The sequence below is a fragment of the Ammospiza nelsoni genome, chromosome 13 (assembly GCF_027579445.1).
Source record: "Ammospiza nelsoni isolate bAmmNel1 chromosome 13, bAmmNel1.pri, whole genome shotgun sequence".
Taxonomy (NCBI): Eukaryota; Metazoa; Chordata; class Aves; order Passeriformes; family Passerellidae; genus Ammospiza; species Ammospiza nelsoni.
In genome coordinates, this window is record NC_080645.1 from 6,390,545 (window position 1) to 6,410,587 (window position 20,043).

A 20,043-nucleotide genomic window follows, 5' to 3' on the forward strand; every position below is an offset into this window, starting at 1 on the left:
ACAGGGATCTGCCCCTCTGGAAGTGGTGAAATAACTTAGTGTAAGTCCTTGGTGTAGTTCTTAGGTCTGCAGGAAGACATAACCCCAGCCAGACAGGGAGAGCCCTCACCTAACACAAGTGCCAAAACTGCATTTTTTTACACATCTGGCATCACCCCTGCACACCTCTCCTGCCCTCATTCCCATATCCACACTCCTGCTGTGCTCAGGTGCTAAATAATTTATCAAAAAAAATTTCTCGTAATACTTACTTTCTACCATAAAAGTAAACTGGTAGAATAACCATAAGAGGCAGAAGAATAAAAGAAATCCTTTGTGTATTTCAATTTGTCATCTCAAGGGATATGGTCTAGATGAATACAGTAATAAAGTGAAGGTTCTAGGAGAGCACACTGTCACTTGTTGAAGGCATTACTGGATGAGAACTCCTGGAAACTGACTGCCCTTGGGGATAAAGGAGCAGGAGAGAAGAGAGCTGGCAGCTCTTTAAGCATCTTTTCCTTGAAGCACAAAAACTCTTTGATTCTCATGTGTAAGAAATCAGGCAGGAGACCAAAGAAGCAGAGTAAGACCCTTCTGGTCTGACTGGAGTGCAAGAAAGAAATGCACTGGCACTGGAAGCAGGGATACATATCCATAGGGGAGAATATAGGAATGGTGCTTGGGGATATAGGAGTGGGATCACGAGAACTAAGGCACAACTGGAGCTGAATGTGGCAAGGGATCTGAAGAAAAAACTACTTAAACAAATGTATATCCCTACCCCCAATACTTCAGTAATAATGCACATAGAGAGGGCTGACAGGGTTTCTTTGACATTTGATTTTATGGCTCAGTTTTTGCTGCAGTCATGCTGCCCATATTTCCCATGTCCTTGAACTTCAAGGTGAGGAAATTGAGTGCTTTTTGTTGTAGGAGAAAACCAAGTTCAAGGCCATCTGAGAAGCCTGAACATAGACAAGTGCTTGGGGACTTGATGAGACGCATCAAGGGGTTCTGGGGGAGCTAGCAAGGGTGGGTCCTGGGACACTCTCCATTCCATTGGAGAAGTCAGGGCAGGCAGGTGAAGTCTCCAGTGACAGGAGGAAAGGGAATGTCACACCCAGCCAGAATATTCAGGTGTTCTAATGCACAACACACAGTGCTCTGCTTTTGTGGTCATTGTTTAGCACAGGTTTACAAACCTCAACAAGGTCTGCAAAACCAGCACCAGCCTGGGTATGTTCTGAGGGAGAAGAGAAAGACACACCTTTTTTTCAGTATTTTTTTAATCCAAATAAATGCTACAAACCAATTTAATCTAATTGTAGCAACCGGTTTTAATTGAAACAGAGAACAAAACCTGGAACAAAGCTTTCTGAACAACTTTACTGACTAATCTGAAGTCATCGTTCATTATCCTTCCAGATAATTTACAAAACTGCTCCATTGACTCCACTTATTGAACAAAAGAAAAGACAAAATCAAACCAAACATTAAGCAGCAATCTTTCCTCTGAAGTTCTTAAATCTCAGTTATATTAGTAAAGTAGTTAAGAAGCAAAATGTGGGATGTTGGAATATGGATGTGGGTATATCAAGGAGGAACATTATTCCCTTAAGTTGTTGATATGTTTTTGGAGCTAAAAAATTACACTTTTTATTTTTTAAATTGCTTACAGCTTGAAGATAAAAAAATATATTGATAAAAAGAATGCACTCAATTCCATAGATGACTTCCTTTAAGCTAAGTCTACCTTTGAAAATTGTAGTTTTGAATTATTACCATTAGTAGAAAGAATTTAAGTATATAAAATATAAAAATTAACTTTATAATATTCTTTTTAAAAGTGCATTATAGTTAATTTATGTATATATCTATATCTATACACACATTGCTTGTCCCCAAAATGAAAGAAAGAATAAAATGGGAAATGTTAACAAATATGGAATGGGAGATTTTATCCATTTCTAACATTACAGTTATCTAGTGGATAACTTTGGGAAGCATAATAAAAGAATCCTTCAACTCTTCTCTGCTTGTTCTAATCATAATATATATATATATATATAAATTTTCAATGAGAAGAAGACCTTTGTGACTCAACAGTGGCACAACTGCTCTGTTTTTAAAGACTCAAGAAATTAGATACACATAGATGTGACTGCACAGACATACAGATATAATGCTTTGGCAGGACAGAGAAATATTTTCATGACTATTTGGCAACAGTTAAAAAGCACCAAAACCACAGTGAGCATATATGCAATTAAAAATATTCTAGATTTAAACCCAAGACATTATAATCTGCTATTGCAATCTGAATTATCACACTTTATCATCAGTGGATTTATATGCTTATATTTTGCTTGAATATTAACATAAATAGCAAGATTGTTGATGTCTTTCATTACCATCCTGTGAAATACCCCACCCTCTCTCATGAGATCTTCAACCTTCTTATCTGTTGACATAGTAATTTTCTTTTCTCCAGTATAATCTGGATCCTCCGGATATAACTCATCTCCTGGGGGTAGAAAAAAAGATTTAGTTATAGATAGCCAACCTTATTTTTCAGCCTTTTCACAGGCAATTTTTTTAGGATTTATCAGTATATGTAAATCAGTGGAAATTTATTTCACAATGCAAAGTAAGTTGCCTCTAAACATCTTCAGATTTAAAGACAGAATCATACATTTCTGAAGTATGTCAGTGACACTGCAGTGCATGTTGCATGTTCCAGAGCTCCTGATAATATGCTATTAATATGCTGTAATGACAGCCTGGGCAGACAGGAGTGTATATAATAGGTGGAGCACAGGACAAGCACTTCTTCATGGGTATAAAGATAGAACTAAGAACAGAAATGTATTTTGTTCTATTTTGTTAATGTAAATAATTGATTTGCCATATCAAGGCATTATACTCTTGTGCAAGACTGACAATGAACCCCAAATACAGAAATCCTAGAGGTCAATTGTGATCAAAAGAAAAAAAAAAAAGGAAAGCATAATGAAAAACAAACTAAGAAAAGCAGAAAAGAATAAATAGTATACAGCTTTTCTTAATGCTGCATGTACATGATTATGAAATGAGAGAGACTTAAGCAGGAGAAAGGGCAGGAGGAAGATGGCTGAGTGCATGGTTTTAGTCCAGTGCCTTATCACTGCAGCTGGGAGGTGTGATAATGCAGCTGTGCTGGATTCCCATCTCCTCACAAAGTGATACCTGAAGTAAAGGAGAATTCCCACTGAAAAGGACTGAAGGAAGGAGTTTTTAAACATCCTTCAGATTACACAAAGCTGAAATGCTGGAATTTCTTCACAAATACACATATGATGACAATGGTGAGACAATGAGATTATGAGTAACTGAGAAATAACTGTGCTGTCTGATGCCCTGGCTTGTCTCTGACTGCAGCCACCGTCACAACTATAGCAAACAAGCTGGAAACAGCATGCAGTAACTTGACTTAAAGAGTATTTTCCTTCAGTTAAGGATGGATTATGCCATGTGGCTTCAGCACAAGCATTCAGAAGATGCTGTGCACTCAGGAGAAGCCTCCATTGTGTCCTTACCCGGCAGCAGCTGGATGGCTCCATCTGCAGCACTCAGCATCACGGGCATCCAGCGCTCACAGCCCTCCAGAGCCCGTGCAGAGCTGAACTGCTGCAGCTCCTCGAGGGAAGAGAAGTTGCACAGCCTGCAGAATTCATAAAACTGAGGTGGAGGAAACCAGATCTCCTGAGACTTAAAGCGTTTGATGGCTTCTGCAGGTGACGACCACTGGAAGATGAAAACAAGTCTTGAAATAATAGTGTCAGCAGCAGATAGAAAGTCTGAATAAACTGAAAAGTCATTTAGCAAGGAAGTCCATACAGCAAAGAAGCTTGCAATGGACCATATTTCTGAATATAATAAAAAAACATGTATAAACTACACCAAAGTAACAACAAAGACATTCTTAAAACTGAAAAACAAACAATCGATAAAAACTACTTATTTTTTCCCAATAAAAGTAATTTTTTATTTTACACACAGACATGCCAGATTTAAAAACTGACATTTGTTTTAGGGGCATGACTGAAAGTTTACTGAAACCAACAGAAAACATTAAACTTGCTCTTGCCAGAAGTTGCCACTGATGCTTTGAGATTTAAAAGTACCTCTAAACATCTGCTCCTTAGAAGCATTGTTTTCAGAACATGAACACCCAGCTATTCATCATAATTCTGCATGTTTAAAACTACTGGTAATCTTGATTTCATCTCACATGGTGAATTTAATAATAGATGCATAATTGTTTGCAGTAGATTTATGCTATTATTAACAAAATTACAACATGAGCTCTTGAAAGTAAGGTTTCAGGTACTTTTAAATTTCTGTAGCAGAATTTGTTAAACAAATAAATACAGGAACATCAGAAATACCAAAATTTTAAGTAGGCTTTTACAGAACTGTCTGGTTTCTCATCTACTTCTAACTTGTAATCAAACTTTCCAGAATCCTAGAAAAACTTAAGGACCCTCATGTACCTGACATTAGAGCTTCTTCATGAAGTTTGTTACTTTTACACACTCAATTAAAAAAGAAAGGTTAAAAAAATAAGAAGTCAAAATTTTTACTGGACTATTTCAACAAGTTTGCATATTACTTAAAATATTCCAAGTAACTCCAAAAGACAAAAATTGCTAGCATCTCATGCAGTGCTGGAATATACCTGGATATACTACATGGATCTCTCCCAGAATCCTGAGGAGGTGTGACAACCCTGCTATATTGCAGGAATGAATGTAAAAAAAATTGTATTTGTCAACTGCCTTGGAAAGAGACAGTAATTCACGGTGAAAGGGACCTGATGTGACACGGATCATGTCAACAACCTCACGAAAAACCCTCTGGTGATGGTGGCAGCTCCAGGAGTCCAGGGGAGAGGGTGCAGGTAAAACTCCCTTCCCTTTCCTCAAGGAGCTTTATCAGGAGGGCTTGGACTAATCTGGAGAAGAGACAGTTGTGTGGAGACCTCACAGCACCTTCCAGTATCTGAGGGGACTGCAGGGAAGCTGGAAAGGGACTCTGTCAGGAACTGTAGTGCCAGGACAAGGAGTACAATGGGTACAAATCGAAAGAGAGGACTTTTAGATTAGATATTAGACTTAGACTTTAGATATTAGAAGGCAGGTATTTTACTGTAAGGGTGGTGGGACCCTGCAAAGGGTACCCAGAGAAGCTGTGGCTGCCCCTGGATCCCTGGAAATGTGCAAAGCCAGGCTGGACATTGGGGCTTGGAGCAACCTGTTCTGGTGGAGGGTGTCCTGCCCATGGCGGGGGTGGGACACGATGGGCTTTAAGGTCTGTTCCAACCCCTACCATTCTATGATTCTACGCCTGTTGGAAGTATAAGGGCACAGTCTCGGCGGAGCCCGGGGCGGTGGGAGAAGGGCTCGGGCAGGAGCGGCCGCTCCCATCGCAACACCAGCCGGGCCGGGCTGTGCTGCTTCCCGGGCACCCCGGCCCCTCTTACCAGGACGGCTGTCACCTCCTGGTCGTCCTGCGAGACGTGTGGCGGCCGCTGCTGCAGGCAGCACAGGTAGAAAGCCGTGTCATAGCGGCGGCCGCCGGCGCCGGCCCTGCCCACGGGCGTCAGCCAGTTGCTCCACTCGTGCAGCGCCCAGATGTTGGGCGCGCAGCCCAGGTGCCGGCACAGCCGCAGGAAGCAGGACGCGTCCTCCCGCACCCGGCGCCGCCACTCCCCGAGCTCGGCGGCGGGCGGCAGGCGCTCGGCGGGCAGCGGCGGGGCCGGCCCGCGCCCCGGCACCAGCAGCAGGATCCCCGCCTCCTCGAAGGTCTCCCTGAGAGCGCAGATGCGGAAGGCGACTTCCCCCGGCAGCTGCGAGCCCAAGCTCTCCCGGTCGGTGGCGAAGATCGGGGCGCGGCTGCAGCCGGGCGGCGGCGGCTTCACGGCGCCCAGCCCGCAGTGCGGCGAGGCGGGCAGCAGCCCCAGCCACTCGGCGGAGAAATCCGCCGGTTCCGCCAGCCCGCCCGGGAACACGTGGGCGCCGGGCATGAAGCCGCTGCGGGAGCTCCGGCGCAGCAGCAGCAGCTCGTAGTCGAAGGGGCCGAGCGGCGAGCGCGGCGGCCGGCCCGGCGTGCCCGCCGCCAGCAGCAGCGTGGCCGCCTCCCGCCAGTGCCGCAGCCGCGGGTTCATCTTGGCCAGGCGGAGGGCGGCGGGGCTCCCGCGGCGGGGCGGGCCGGCACCGCCGCCTGCGCCCCTGGAGGAGCCACTGCAGCCGCGGGGCGGGCCTGCGCCGGGGGAGGCCCGCGGGAGGCGGGACAGCGCTGGCATGCCTCGGCCCCCCTCAGCCCTAAGCCGGTAAGTAGCGGGTGTCCTCGGGGGGCGAGGGCTTAAGGAAATACAACGGGTTTAAGGCAGCGATGGCCGGGAGAAACGAGGCAAAGGCTTTAAGTGGCTTGGGAAGCTGTGGCTTGGGCTGGCTCGCCCTTGCTGAGGGCTCGGAGCAAGGAGTGCATTCACAGCGCCGCAAGGTGTAAATGTGCCGGAGCTGCCCGGGAGCCCAGAGCCGCCCTGAGGCGGGGAAGGGTCTGGTGGCAGCCCCGGGAGTCAGCGCGGGGTCGGCAGCCAAGGACTCGGATTTGTGTGGCAGTGCTGCTGCTGACCCGCCAGCTGGCCCCGCAGAAATCTCCTTATCTCAATGCCACAGCCAACCACGCTGACAGCAAAAGTCATTTTAGGTCTGTAGTTAAACGTGACGTTTGCCAGGTTGTGTGAATTTGTTCTAGTGCATTCCAGACGGGAAGAGTATGTAAGAGTTTCAGCTTATCATTACAGAGCTCTTCCTGTTTTGAGGTGTTTAAGTACCTTGTTAGCTGAAAAACAAATATTCAGCAAGGTAGCAAAACGTTGAAAGGTTCTTTGAAGCTTTAGGAAACATTTTATTTTGTTAATTGATTTTGATTCCTCAATTTTCTTTAATTTGTAAGAAATCTAAGCAGCAAAAAGGTGATGACACAGGTTGAGAAGTTTTGAGAGGAATGGTATTTACATGTAACATGGAAAATCCTTCTCCCATCCGTAATCCTTCTCTTGCCAGATTGCATTTGGCAAATACCCACGTACCTATACATGCTTCTGACAACCTCTCTATTTGATTTTGTATTTGAGCTTGTACTTGATGCCTGAGAGTGTGTCACTGGAACTGCAGTGGAGTTTAGAAGCAGCTGAAGCAGTGGGGTGCTGGATCATGTCAATTGACAAATCCAAAGATGACCTTGTGGTGTGGCCAGACACAGCTGGGCCATGAGCTCACCCTGGTGCCTGGCTGCAGTGGGCAGGGCAGGTCAGCCAAGGCAGCTGAGGCAGCTGAAATGAATGGCCAGACAACAGACAAGCCTGCCTCCCTTACTTATCACTGAATATACAAGCAAAACCAATGATACCTGTTAACCTGAGCAGCCCTTTCCTCACTAGTTTAATCCTTTTTGCTCACCAGTAATTACCATGTTAGGCAGTTGAAGCACAAGGTTCATTAATTTGTTGTTTTCTATTAAGGTACTTTGAATCTAAAATCATGACATTCATCTTGATATTTGTTTGCCTTTTGCACTCTTTGTGTATTTAACTATTTCACTGTGTTAAGCATACATCTTGTTAGGAATTTGCTTTGCCTAAAAGCTGTTTTACTGATGAAATATTAATAAACTACTGAGGTTTTTTAAGATTTAACATCCAATGAGCTTGATGGCAGATCAAAAAGATTTAGGGTCCATTATGTCAGATCATTTCAGCATAAAGACATTTTAAGTAGAAAGTACTCATGTACCAATAATGAATGGTGTCACTTTCAAATCAGATATAATACCCACACAAATACAAAACTGTCTTTGTATGACAGAAATGTGATATCTGATATCTGGAACATAATTTAAGAACATATCTAGGAAAATCTGAGACTCGAGAATAGCAGTGATTATAGTGTTAAGTTTCTAACTGGAATATTGGTTTGTGTTTTTTTGTCTTGCACAGTCTAAAGGCTCACAAGTACTGGTATGTATGTAAAGGATACCCTGGCAAATGAGGCACAGGATCATAAAATGGTCTGGGTTGGAAGAGACCTTAAAGATCACCTGGTTCCCCCTCTGCCATGGGCAGGGGCACCTTCCACTATCCCAGGTTGTGCCAAACCCCATCAGACCTGGCCTAGGACACTTCCAGGGATCCAGGGGCAGCCACAGCTGCTCTGGGCAACCTGTTCCAGTGCCTCACTGCCCTCACAGGGAATGATTTCTTCCCAATATTCCACTCTCAGTCAGTGTGAAGCCATTCCCCCTTGTCACTTCAGGCCTTTGTTAATTGTTTCTCTTCACCTTTCTTGCAGGCTCCCTTCAGGCACAGGAAGGGCACAGTTAGGTCACCCCAAAGCTATCACATTTGCAGGCTGAACAATCCCAATTCTCTCAGCCTTTCCTCCTAGCAGAGGTGCTTTATCCCCCTGATCAAAACTCCCCTGCTTTCATTGGCACCCCCTGGTGTTAAACCTCATGGATCTGGTTCCCAAGGCATTCCTGCAGGGCAGTGCCAATGGGATGTGTGGCTGGCACGGTGCTGTGGCCTCAGACCCCAGAGAATGCCAGGGCTGGGCTTACAGCTCTGTTCAGGACTGAGCTCAGCATCCTGAGCAGTTCCTTGGGCCCAAACACAGCCAGGTACAAGCTAAGGTAAACTTTCTTCCCTGCTCCATTTGCTGTCTTTTCCCACACAGTTCTGCAGTATAAATCACCTGTAAAGAAGGTGCCATTCCTTACCTGAGGGTCAGCAGATTCACCCTATTGCTGGCAGGTTTTTTGGCTTCTTTCAGAATTGTCTTAGGAAGATTATTTCAGTATCCATTCACTGCAAAGCTGAAGTCATCTCATGTGAAATTCCAGGAGAGTTTGTCTCTACCTGACCCAGTTATCAGGGCTGGAGGTTGCTGGGGGTTCTGAGCACTCAGAAACTCTGTGAGCAAAGATAAAGGATGCAAAAGGAAGTTCTGCCTCCTTCCAGTTTCTTGCCAAGGCAAAAGATCAGCTCTTGGAGTGTGTATCTGCCCCTCAAAGCTGTAGCTGACCTGCTGGAGGTAGCTCACATAAATATAGAATAACTCTTAAAGGCAAATTAGGTGTAAGGTTATCTACAGAGCATGTTTCTTCATCTCCAACTTAGATGAGTTTTTCTTCAATATATTCTGCTAGAATGCAGAGCTTACCTCACTTTTACTTAAATATTCTATAGCTTTATGAGTGATTTCAGGAAAAAAAAGACAAAATCTGAGAAAATCTATCACTAATCCTAAACCAAGCACACCAGTTTGTGACATTGCTGTGTGGAAGGATTCCAGCACAAGGACATGATGCTTCAGGGGCCAGTGTGTGCTGGGAATCCAGGGCACTTCAGTGTGAAGAGAGCTCTCCCCATAGCAAGAGTTAGCTAGATACATGTGTGAGAGTAGAGAAAGAGTCAGAGGTCCCCTCCAAATGAAATTATTAAAAAAAAAAGGTGTTTTTGCTAGAAAGTAAAGAATTCAGCTGTCTTTCTAGTTTCTTTTATGCCAGAATATAAAACTGTGTACTTACTGGACCCCAAATAATTTTGTATTTCAGGTTGCTTTCAAAACCAGATTGTGTTGTATTGAAAAAGAAACCCTTCTGAGTGATGCAAAAATTACATCAAATAAAATACCATAAATGTATTGCACTGATAATAATTCTTTGTGGCATCATGTTTCAGCAATGCAGGGGTTATTTCAACATTTTTCTCTGCAGTTCAGTTACTGCTTACAAGAAAAAGTTAAAAAAAAAGGTTTAGGTCACTAGATATATGGAAATGAATCTCAAATTAATTTTCTGGGTTTTTTTTCCTATGTGATTACACTACTTAGCAATCAAATGACTTCATTCCTTCTGTTACATCATTGCATAAATTATTTTGCCCAGACAGGTCAGTGCAGATTTCACCACTGTAATAATTAATTTCAGATGAAAAACAAGGTCCATCAACATTTCATCATTTAGTTTAGTTTCCATGCTATCCTGTGAGTTGGAGATGATTACACTGAGTCAGGTTCAGTTTAGTTCAGATGCATCTTTGTCCCCATGCAGATGCAGTGTCTACAATAATGAGTTGTGATAACTTCAACTATAAAAAAATGCAGACATTTCACTAGGTTTGTCTACTGCTTCTTACACTGGCTTATTTTACAGTATTGTAGAATCACAGAGTAATTTATGTTGGAAAAAAAACCCCAAGATCATTGAGTCCAACCACTAAACCCAGCACTGCCAAGTCCAGCACTAAACCATGTCCCCAAGTGCCCCATCTACACATCTTTTAATTGCCTCCAGCTATTTCAAATGGTATTTCAGATACCTCCAGGTCACTTCAAAATGATATGCTAAAGCTTTTAGATGGTTTAGCTCATATAATATCAACAGATAGGCAGACTTAATAATTAATATGAAAAGTAAATCGATTATTCACTGTATTGTTTCCATATTGTGAATAAATGTCACATGTAGGAAATGCAGGTTTATGATTATAACACCATTATATAGAGTAAAAAGAAAAATAGAAAAAAACCCAGCTAACCTTGTACAAAATATGATATTCCAACAAATTAGGCAGATGGGAAAACTAGGTTGCAGATAATATTAACAACTGGAACCGTTCTACTTCCATCATTTAATCATCTCCAACAGGCACCACATGGATTACACATTTTATGGAAATGGAAATTATGGTTCTAATTCTGCAGCTTTTAGTTATGTGAATGGTTTTCACACATGTAATTTCTTGCCAGACTGAGTACTGGTGTCTTGTTTGAGGAATCATTTGGAGCACACCTTCCAGGACCCAGAATTCAAATGTGTATATCTTAAATTACACCTGCAGTTGGCATATTGGATTAAGTTGCTAAGGGAGTATCATGTTTGCTGTCTCTGGCAGTCCTCAGTCATTTTATATGGTATAAATAGTTAAGTATTTTCTTTTGTCTTTTATTTCCTATTTCCCCTTTCTTGTGGTTTTTTTCCTCCCCAAAGTTTATGCTATTTTTGTATCGATTTTTCTGGATCACACAAAGAAATTGCATTTAATTTTTTTTCCCAAGACAATTGTAGATGACTGTAAGGTAGGAGGTTTATTATTCTTTCAAAAGCCCCATGATTTTTAAAGTCAGTTGTTTGGCTGTGTGGTTTCTTAATGCTGTGACACATCAGTGAGTTCAACTGTGTGTGTTACTTGAACATTTATTTGTGTGTGAGACAGACCTGACTGATCAGAGACTGCAGTGATAATTTCATGCACAGTGGAAATGATCAAAACAACAGAGCACATTTATACCACAGCTGTGACTTCATTTCTGTGCAGCTGAATTATACCTAGCTCTGAGATTATTTGTGAGTTTGTTTAATTTGGTGGAGATTTAAGTATATGATAAATAATGCCATGCAATGCAGTGTAAATAAAACATACAATTCGAGGAAAGAGAACAAAACAAAAACTCATCTGACCCTGTGGAGGGCTAAGAAGTCAGTTTCTGTCTCTCTGGTAAATCACAGTAGATATTCTCACAAATGGCTGGAACTGAGAAATAAACAGAATTGCCTTTGCTAAGTGGCCTCTGTGGGTGGCGGTTTCAGAGGGGTTGTGATTGGATTTGTGTCTGCAGTCACATTGCTTCCAGCATGGAGCACTCGTGCTTGGCTGCCTGGGAGGATCCACCAGAGCCCTGGTGCTGGCTCAGTGCCCTGGGATTTTTCACCTTTGCCCAGGTTCTGCAGTGGCAGCTGCTAAAGCCACATCCCAGCTGCACCCTGTACCACAGCAGTGAGCTGTGAGGATGGGGATGGAATCCAGCCATGTGGGACTGCCTTCCTCCAGGAGAAAGCCATTGTAGTGTGGAACTGGGGGAGACAAGGATTGTCTTCTGTAAAATGGATAACAGCATGTAGCACATTAAAATAGTTTTACTCTCTGAGACATAATAAGAGAATGGAGTCAGTTCCACTCAGGGATATTTTATATCCTCTGTCCCACTGGGCATAAGATATTCCTTTGCTGTAGTTTAACATTGGGATGCTGCTGTACATAACAAAAAGCAAACTTTGGTATTTACTACATACATCCATCATACATCCTTTCCTTTTTTTGTTGTTCCCTAAACACATGTGGATAATTTCATATGAAAGACATTATTTTCTAATCCCACTTTTATTGTACACTCACTGTAGCAAATGCTGCTCACGTGTGAACTATTTTGTCCAGATCTCTTCCTGTATTAAAAGACTTATATAATCGTATTGAGAGAAAGCACTTAGAGATCTGTAATCCACTGGTCTTACTGGATGACTTTTTACATAATGAAAATCTGTGAAGGGTAAATATGTTGACTAGGAGTTCCATTAGCACTTAAATAGAAGGTATTTCTGGAAAGCAAACATAAACAACACAAACCTTCCAGAGAAGGAAAAGCAAGCCTGTAACCAATCCCCTCTATGAACAATAAGCACATGTTTAATTTTTAATCTGAAAGCTAATTACATCAGTCATTTAGTCCAGTTTTAAATAATTGCATTACTGTAAAAAATATTTCATACTTACATGAAGAATTTTGAAAACTAATTTTATTTTATATTCACAATGCTGAAATATGATGTTACATTGTTTGCAACATCAAGAGAAACTTCAATTATGGTCCTGTATTCCTAAACTAGAAAAAAGGGTAATGGGTTTTTATGGTGATAGACTGGAAATCCTGGAATGAAATTTCAAATTGCTGCATTTAACAGACTCAGTTCTGATGGTTTGATACAACTGTTGATCATTGTTGCTACCAATAGCACAGGACCAAGTTTCACACTCCTTAGGTTGTGTGAATCTCTTGCTAAAGTAAATGCCAGCTTTGCTGGCTGAAAGAGACAGAGTTTGGATCCTAACACAAGGAGATTCCAATTGTCAGTCCAGCCCAGTCTGGTTTTCAGGTTGTCCAAGCCAATGGTTCTGTACTTAACTCTGGACATCCAGCACTGAAGGCAGAATCATGTTAGCCTAAATGTTATTGTAGCTGTTTCCTAGGGCAGGGATTTCCTGATCTCAGACTGCTGCTTCCCTGGCAGTGTAAGCTGCATCACAATTCAGCTTTGGGAGCTTGAGAAGGCTGTGTTGATGTTTACAAAACTAATGAGAGGGCTTAGCATGTTACTTTTATTACTGTAGTTGAAACAGGAGCTTTTGAAGAGCTTACTACAGATAAGCTATATTAATATTCCAGCTTTTCAAAGAATCATAGAATAGTTTGAGTTGGAAGAGACCTTAAAGATCATCTGGTTTCTACCCCTGCCATGGGCAGGGACACCTTCCAGCAGACCAGGTTGTGTCAAGCCCTGTCCAGCCTGGCCTGGAACGTTTCCAGGGATGGGGCAGCCACAGCTTCTGTGGGCACCCTGTGCCAGGGCCTCACTGCCCTCCCAGGGAACATTTTATTCCCAGCATCTCATCTGAACCAGCTCTGTCAGCATGAAGCCGTTCTCCCTTGTGAACAGGCTCTCTCCATCTCCTTCAGGCACTGAAAGGCCACAATTAGGTCACCCCAAAGTTTGTCTTCTGCAGGCTGAACAATCCCAATTCTCTCAGCCTTTCCTCACAGCAGAGGTGCTTTATCCCTGTGATACCTTTGTGGCCTCCTCTGGACCTGCTCTGACAGATTTTGTTTTATTTGAATTACTACTGCAAGCAAACCAGTAAGTTATAAGGAAGTACTTTATTTTAAGTTAAATAAATAGTGACAGTAACAGGTTTGCATTATTCAAAGTGTAGAAAATACCACCCATGCACAGGCAAAACCAGTGTAATTCAAGTCAGGAGTAAGATTTTACTATACAGCAAATTTAATATGTGTATTCTGTGAATAAAGACAAAAGAGCTGAAGTAGATCAACACCGATATTAATTAAGCAATGACCATCTTTTCTTGTACTATAATTACATTCTCACCAATCAACATGAGAGTATGTGCTTTTTTATCGTGCTGTTTCAATATAGAGTATTTTAAAGTATGAATTCCCATTTTTCACTTACAAAGCAGCATTTCCAGTCTCCTTCCAGTTGCATTCCAGTAGGGGGAAAAAATGAAGACTGCAAATCTATACCTCTGTTTCTTAATTTAAAGGAATTTTTGGACAATGGAGGTTTCATTTAGTTTTGGTTTTGTGCAGTCGTGCCAAACTCTGTCACGTGGAACAAACATGTGTAGGAGATGAGTGGCAGCACTTTATCCATGTAGACAGTGCCAATCCTCTGTTAGAATTCTACCTAATCTATTAATTTCAGATAGATAGGCTAAATATATGATACAGATTTTTAGTAACATACTAATGATGAATTAATTTGCAGCCAGCTTTGTCTTAAGATTTGAAAATTCTTTTTCCAAGGCCAATCCTTTAAGTAGTAATTGTGTGCATATTCATAATAATGCAAGACTTCATACTTATAGGCTATTTATATGAATTCTTTGAGTCCTATATTAAAAATGAAAGTAAAAAAACCAAAATTGCAATAGACTGAAAACATAACCGTTTACCAACCCACTGAGGCTTGCTTTCAAAGATGATCTAGTCTTAAAAATTCTTCTACACAACTAAGCATGGATAAACAGTTTATCTACGGTTAGGTGTGTGGAAGATACCGAGATAAAAGATAATGAATGTTGTCTTTGTTACCATTTACTTAGCTACCAGAAAACAGACTTGCATTCATGACTTGGGGGTTTGAGAACATGTGGTTAAATGGTCTGATTGCACAAGGTTTGTGGAGTTTTCAGGCAGCACAGAGGAGAGCCCAATGGCTTCTCTACCTTCCTGTGAACTGAGAGTGCAAAAAGCGAAAACATCCACAGGTCCTTAATGACAAGAGGTGGCAATCCAATAGGTACATTCTTCTGCAGCTTTTACTGTATTTTCCTTAAATGTTTTTACTTATTGTGGTTGTGAAGGAGATCATCCAATTTAAATGAACAGTCAGCAATTACAGCTTGTCTACGCAGGCTGGAACTGTAGCACCGATAAATACAGACCTGGCTTTGTTAGAAAGCTGTCAGGGATCTCTACAGACAGAGATGAACTACATATAAACCATATTCTATGGTATGAGTGAGACACAACAGAAAGGAATGTGGAGTTGTCTTGGAACACTGAATTACTGAGAGAATGGAGTTAGACTGGACCAATGTGCAGAGCTCACATTATCCTTCAATATAAGGATAATCTATAGCTTTGAATTCAGGCCTCTGCCTTCTATTTTTTCCTCACCTACAAGTCCCCAGATTCAAATACACTTCCCCCCCCCCCATCAATCCAGTTAAGTTTTAAAGATTAAACTGTTTGCTGCAGTTTCTTGAAGTATGTTTAGTTCTTAACAAAAAAATATTTAAAAATATGCATGTTGTCAATTTTATTTAACAAGAATGAAGACTGTTCACAAAACATGTCTGATTATTACTGATCATTTTTGATAATGTTCCTGTAATAATCAATAAAGAAAAATAACTTCTTAAACCCCCAGTATTTTGGGGTCTTTATATTTGGCTGTGGAGTGCCCCATACACCTATGGCACTGTAGCACATGTACCAAGCATTCCTGAACAGACAGTGTGTTCACAGCACTAGAAGGTATTTCCAGAAGTAAATAATAAATACCATAACACATAAATCCTTTTTATAAAATATTGTACAGCTTCTCTGCTAAGTAAGTGTATATTCCCACAGTTTTATGTTTAAATGTTGACAATTCCACAGGGAAGAACTAGAAAGTTTTATGCTGTTGCATTTCCCTTCCAGAATTGTAGTGTTATCAAATGGGACCAATCCTACAGGCTTCCTGTTTCCCAGATGATTAACCAGAAATGACTGAGATATGAAACTGAGACACATTTTTAGCTTTGTCTGGATTTCTGCTGTTTGAGAGCTTGCAGAAATGTGGCTGTACACATACAAGCATCAGTCCCTCCCTGTCAATAGGAGAGGGGATCCCATTGGGAAAGTCTGCTTTAACTTAACATCATTTCTTTTTGCTAAAATCTATTTTCCCATGTTACTGCATCTGCTGTGGGTAGATTCATTGCTCCTGTTTTCATAATTAATCACAGACTACAAATTGCTGCTTCAGAAAGAAAAATTAAAATCAGAAGCAAGAATCAGTCTTCCTGCAGGGAAAGCTAAAATCATGGTAAATGTGAATGAAAACCATGAAGCTTGCTAGTATTTTTCTGAATATGCAACTCTCCTTTTTTTCTTTCTGGATTTGGAAAGCGATTAGTCATTGACATGTGCTGTGCCAATTCATGCAACTGGGTTCCGTACACTCCAGTCGAAATCAACAAACAGTACTTGGTATCAAACATCGTTCTGTTTTCTCCCCCCTCCCCAACCATTAACTTATTTAAAATAGAGCTTGGTTACATTCTTGTATTGGGGTTTTCATCCTTAGCCCTTTCCTCTGCTCAAGAAATACATTTTGTATTTGATGAATTCTATTCACTTGGTCAGACAAAACACCTATGTTAGCCATCAAATTTGTGTTACCCTCCAATACTGTAAACAGTGACCAGCAGCAAACACCAGAGCCTAGTGAAGAACAAAAACCACAGGCTTCTGAGAATAGTGACCTATTAATAGCAGGCAAATCCCTGTTACAGCCAGTAGTGATAATACCCTGGTACTTCGCTTAACTGTTCCAAGTCCAGTAAACGAAGACATTCTATTCTGCAGGCTGATTTGCATCCCTTTTCTTCAAAAAGCATAGGAGAAACAAATAGTGCATTTTAGGCTATCCAGAGGCAAAAGTTCTGCTTTGTTCTTTCAAGTGCTCGTTTACAATTCTGAGTTGATCCAAGTAACACACTTTGGAAGTGAAGGTGAGGCATGAAACACTCCAGAGACAGGCTGGAAAGGGGTCGGTCGCTCGTGTCAGAGCTTGCACCACCCTAAGACAGTTTTACCACACACACTGCCAGGACAATAGCGATAATGAGCACAGCAGTAAAAATAATCCCAGCTAGAACCTTGCTGATATCGCAGAAGGATTTATTTTCCTCCACAGAGATCATGCCAATAGAGGAAGCGCCCACGCTGATGGTGGATTTCAGTTCAGCCCCTGGGTCTTGCTTAGCCTCTACTGTCCACTGGGGGACATTAACCTTCATCTCCATCTCGTACATCATCTCTCCTACCTGGTTGATCTCGTTCTCGAGGTCTTTCAAATCCACCACGTCTATGTTGTGCTCAGCCTCGTATTTCATGTTTTGGACGCTCATGGCGCGGGCGGCCACGCCGGAGGTTCCCCCGCTCATGCCCGTCTGGATCAGGTGTTTTTTGGGGACGTTCAGAGGGAACTCGTGGCCCAGCTCCAGGGCTCTCCTCATATCGATCTCCAGGATCTCTAGGCACGTGGAGAAAATCACCCATAGCCTCTCGAACTCGGCTTTATCTTCCTTACTCACGCTTTTGTCCTTCAGGACCGTGGTGAGCTTGTTCCTGTTGGCCACCGCCAGCTCCTGAGCTTTCTGCCGGGTTTTCTTGAGCTCCTCCCGCAGGTTCTGGGAGTCCGAGGTGCCGCCGATGGTCAGCACCATGTGCCGGTAGCAGGCGGTCACCTTGTTGAGCGCGTCCAGCAGCGCCTTGCACTCCTCCTTCACCATGGTGGCGGCGGGGGCCGTGCCCGGTGCCGCCCTGCCCGGTGCCGCCCTGCCTTACCCGGTGCCAGGCCCCGGGCGCTGCCACAGCCGGGCGCTACCAGCACACATGGCAAGCGCTGCCTCCGGGTCGCGCCTGCATCCAGCGCCCCCTTCCCCGCTGGTCAGGCGGCTTCGGGAGCCCGGGCGGGCGGCGGGGAGCCCGGGCGGGCAGGCAGCATCGCTCCCCGCGCCCCCGCCGCCTGCAGCGCCGCCGGGGCGGCTCGGTCCGCGCCGCGCTCAGCGGGGCGCTGCTGTTTGAAAAGTGCCCAACGCCGAGGATGGAGGAGAAAAAAATAAGAAATCAAAAAAGCCAAGGCTAAAGCTCTGGGGAGCGGCAGCCGGGCAGCCGGCGGTCCCCGCCGCCGCCACTTAACTCGCCCCAGCTGGGCGCCCGCGCCGTCACATGGGGGGAGCGCCCGGCCCGGCCCTATAAGCCCTCGCAGGCTCCGCCTCCGCAGGCAGCGATCTTGCCGTGCTCCCGGCTCTTCGCCCGCTCCCTCCCGCCTCTGCCCAGCCATTGGCTTCGTGCGGCCGTGCCGGGCCCGCCCTGGACCCCGGTAGGGCTTGGACGGGGCGCGGTGCGGCGGGGGAGGCGGGCGGCAGCGGCTCTGCGGCCGGGGAGCTGGGAGGCGACGGCGTCGGTGTGAGTAGCGCTCCCGCCCCGGGCAGCCTGCGGCTCCCGCCGGGACCGTCCCGCCGGGATGGGAGCAGGGAGCGCTCCCGGCCCGCCGTGCCTTGCCGTGCCGTGTCCCGGGGGCTGCTCGGCCGCGGCCTGGGCGGTGGCGGGGCCGTGCTCGGCCTTTGCCCGGGCCGGAGTGCGGCGGGGTCGGGCCGTGCGGACACATGGCCTGGTCAGTGACTGCCGCGGCAGGGTCGGTCCTTGCCGCGTTGAGCCCCGCTGTGCACGGCGGGTCGGCCTTGCCCGGCCCCCCGGTGTCCCGTGTGTCGCAGACCCGCCGGGACCCGGCCGGGCAAGGAGCTCGCTGCTGTTGTCATCCGCAGGAAGGGCCGGTGTGCGGTCCGGGGCACCTGCAGTTAGCTCAAGTCAGGCCACAGCACGTCAGGGATCTCGGGACGCACAGCAGTTGTCACTGTCAGCAGCGATGCTCCGCCGGCTGCCCTCGGCAGTGTGCTGGGTACGGCGCGGTGAGCCCCGATGGGCGCTAGGCCGTGCTCCGTGTGCAGCCGGCAGCATGGAGGTGATGTGAGCGCTGCTCGGTGACCTGAGCTCTGCTGTGCCTGGCACCTGATGTGTCTGCTCAAGTGGGCTTCTGGAGAGCTTGCTTGCCACAACATGTGCTACCACATATGCCCCAGCGTTTGTGGGGAGCTGAGTGGTTTTGTGATGCTACAGTGGCCTGAAAAAGCTGTGAAGCCACAAGAGTCTCACAAGAAGGGAGCATGACCCAATCCCTTATCTTTTATCACTGCCTTTGCAGGGCAGTGTGTGTTGTGAGCAAGATAATTTGCTGAGAGGAACAGAGTCCAGGCAGACTGGCTTTGTGCTGCTGAGCCCAGCTTGAAGAGTCTTGTCTAGCTTGTGTTCTTCTTTCTGGATTTTGGTAACTTGGACTCCACTGGCTGGGGGGTTTTTGTTTTTTTTTTTTTTCTTGCTTTAATTTTGGCCCTAGTTCCAAAACCTATGTAGCTTCTGCTGCAGGTTACTTACTACCTGTGGAAGAAATGCCTCTTGACTTTGTGTAGATTATCTAGTTACTACCAAGTAAACTGAGTAGCTCTGCCAATTTGCATGTTGATAGCCTAGAAGAAGCAAATCAGTCATGCCTGTTCTTTGTAGGAATAAAGAAACACAGGATGATTTTGATCTGATTGTAAGTGAAGTCTTGTAATTGCCTAATCATTGTCAGGTGGAAAAAGGATTAGGTCTGGGTTTGAAGCTGGAGTCCTATGTGACATAAGTGTTAAGCTTATTGCTGACTAAATTATGCATATTTGTGTGTCTGTTTTGGCTATTTTTAAAGTCTGCCACAAAGCACTAAAGTAATGTGAGAATCTGGAAGCCACTTCTGCAGATGTGTCTGGGAAGGGGAGAGAGGGAAGATGGGTTCAGAAACATGTGACTATTTAAATCTGAAGGTAGCAGCAGTCATAATCTGTATCAAGTAATACCTATGTACATCTTTAGGTGTGTCATGTGGGAAGAGCCTGTTATTTAGATTACTTCTAATTTAAGTTCAGCTGCATGCAGTTATACAACTTGCTTAGATTGTGGGAACTCTTAAAATTCAGTTGTTTATCAGTCAGGCATGATGTTCTGA

The 20,043-nt window shown here is 44.3% G+C and overlaps 3 protein-coding genes across 3 annotated transcripts in view; 1 reads left to right on the forward strand and 2 right to left on the reverse strand.

The window, feature by feature from the left end:
- Positions 1-1,294: 1,294 nt before the first annotated feature.
- NUDT19 (nudix hydrolase 19) lies at positions 1,295-6,339 on the reverse strand. Its single transcript, XM_059481169.1, has 3 exons — positions 5,504-6,339; positions 3,558-3,765; positions 1,295-2,506 (listed from the first exon to the last, which is right to left on the reverse strand). Exons 1-3 carry the CDS (start codon positions 6,323-6,325, stop codon positions 2,280-2,282), a joined length of 1,257 nt encoding a protein of 418 aa, XP_059337152.1. The 5' UTR covers positions 6,326-6,339; the 3' UTR covers positions 1,295-2,279.
- Positions 6,053-20,043, forward strand: part of ANKRD27 (ankyrin repeat domain 27) — a 55,563-nt gene continuing 41,572 nt past the window's right edge. The window contains exon 1 of the mRNA XM_059481168.1: positions 6,053-6,352. The gene's annotated coding sequence lies outside the window, so the exon portion shown is untranslated. The remainder of the gene's footprint in view (positions 6,353-20,043) is intronic.
- Positions 13,778-18,058, reverse strand: RGS9BP (regulator of G protein signaling 9 binding protein). The gene has a single exon (XM_059481170.1). It carries the CDS (start codon positions 17,726-17,728, stop codon positions 17,015-17,017), a length of 714 nt encoding a protein of 237 aa, XP_059337153.1. The 5' UTR covers positions 17,729-18,058; the 3' UTR covers positions 13,778-17,014.

Coding starts and splice junctions, on each gene's coding strand:
- NUDT19 (XM_059481169.1), bottom strand. CDS start 6,325: ATGCCAGCGCTGTCCCGCCTCCCGCGGGCCTCCCCCGGCGCAGGCCCG. Junction 3,766..5,503: donor AGGAGGTGACAGCCGTCCTG/GTAAGAGGGGCC, acceptor TTCATCTTCCAG/TGGTCGTCACCTGCAGAAGC. Junction 2,507..3,557: donor AGCCATCCAGCTGCTGCCGG/GTAAGGACACAA, acceptor TTCTACCCCCAG/GAGATGAGTTATATCCGGAG.
- RGS9BP (XM_059481170.1), bottom strand. CDS start 17,728: ATGGTGAAGGAGGAGTGCAAGGCGCTGCTGGACGCGCTCAACAAGGTG.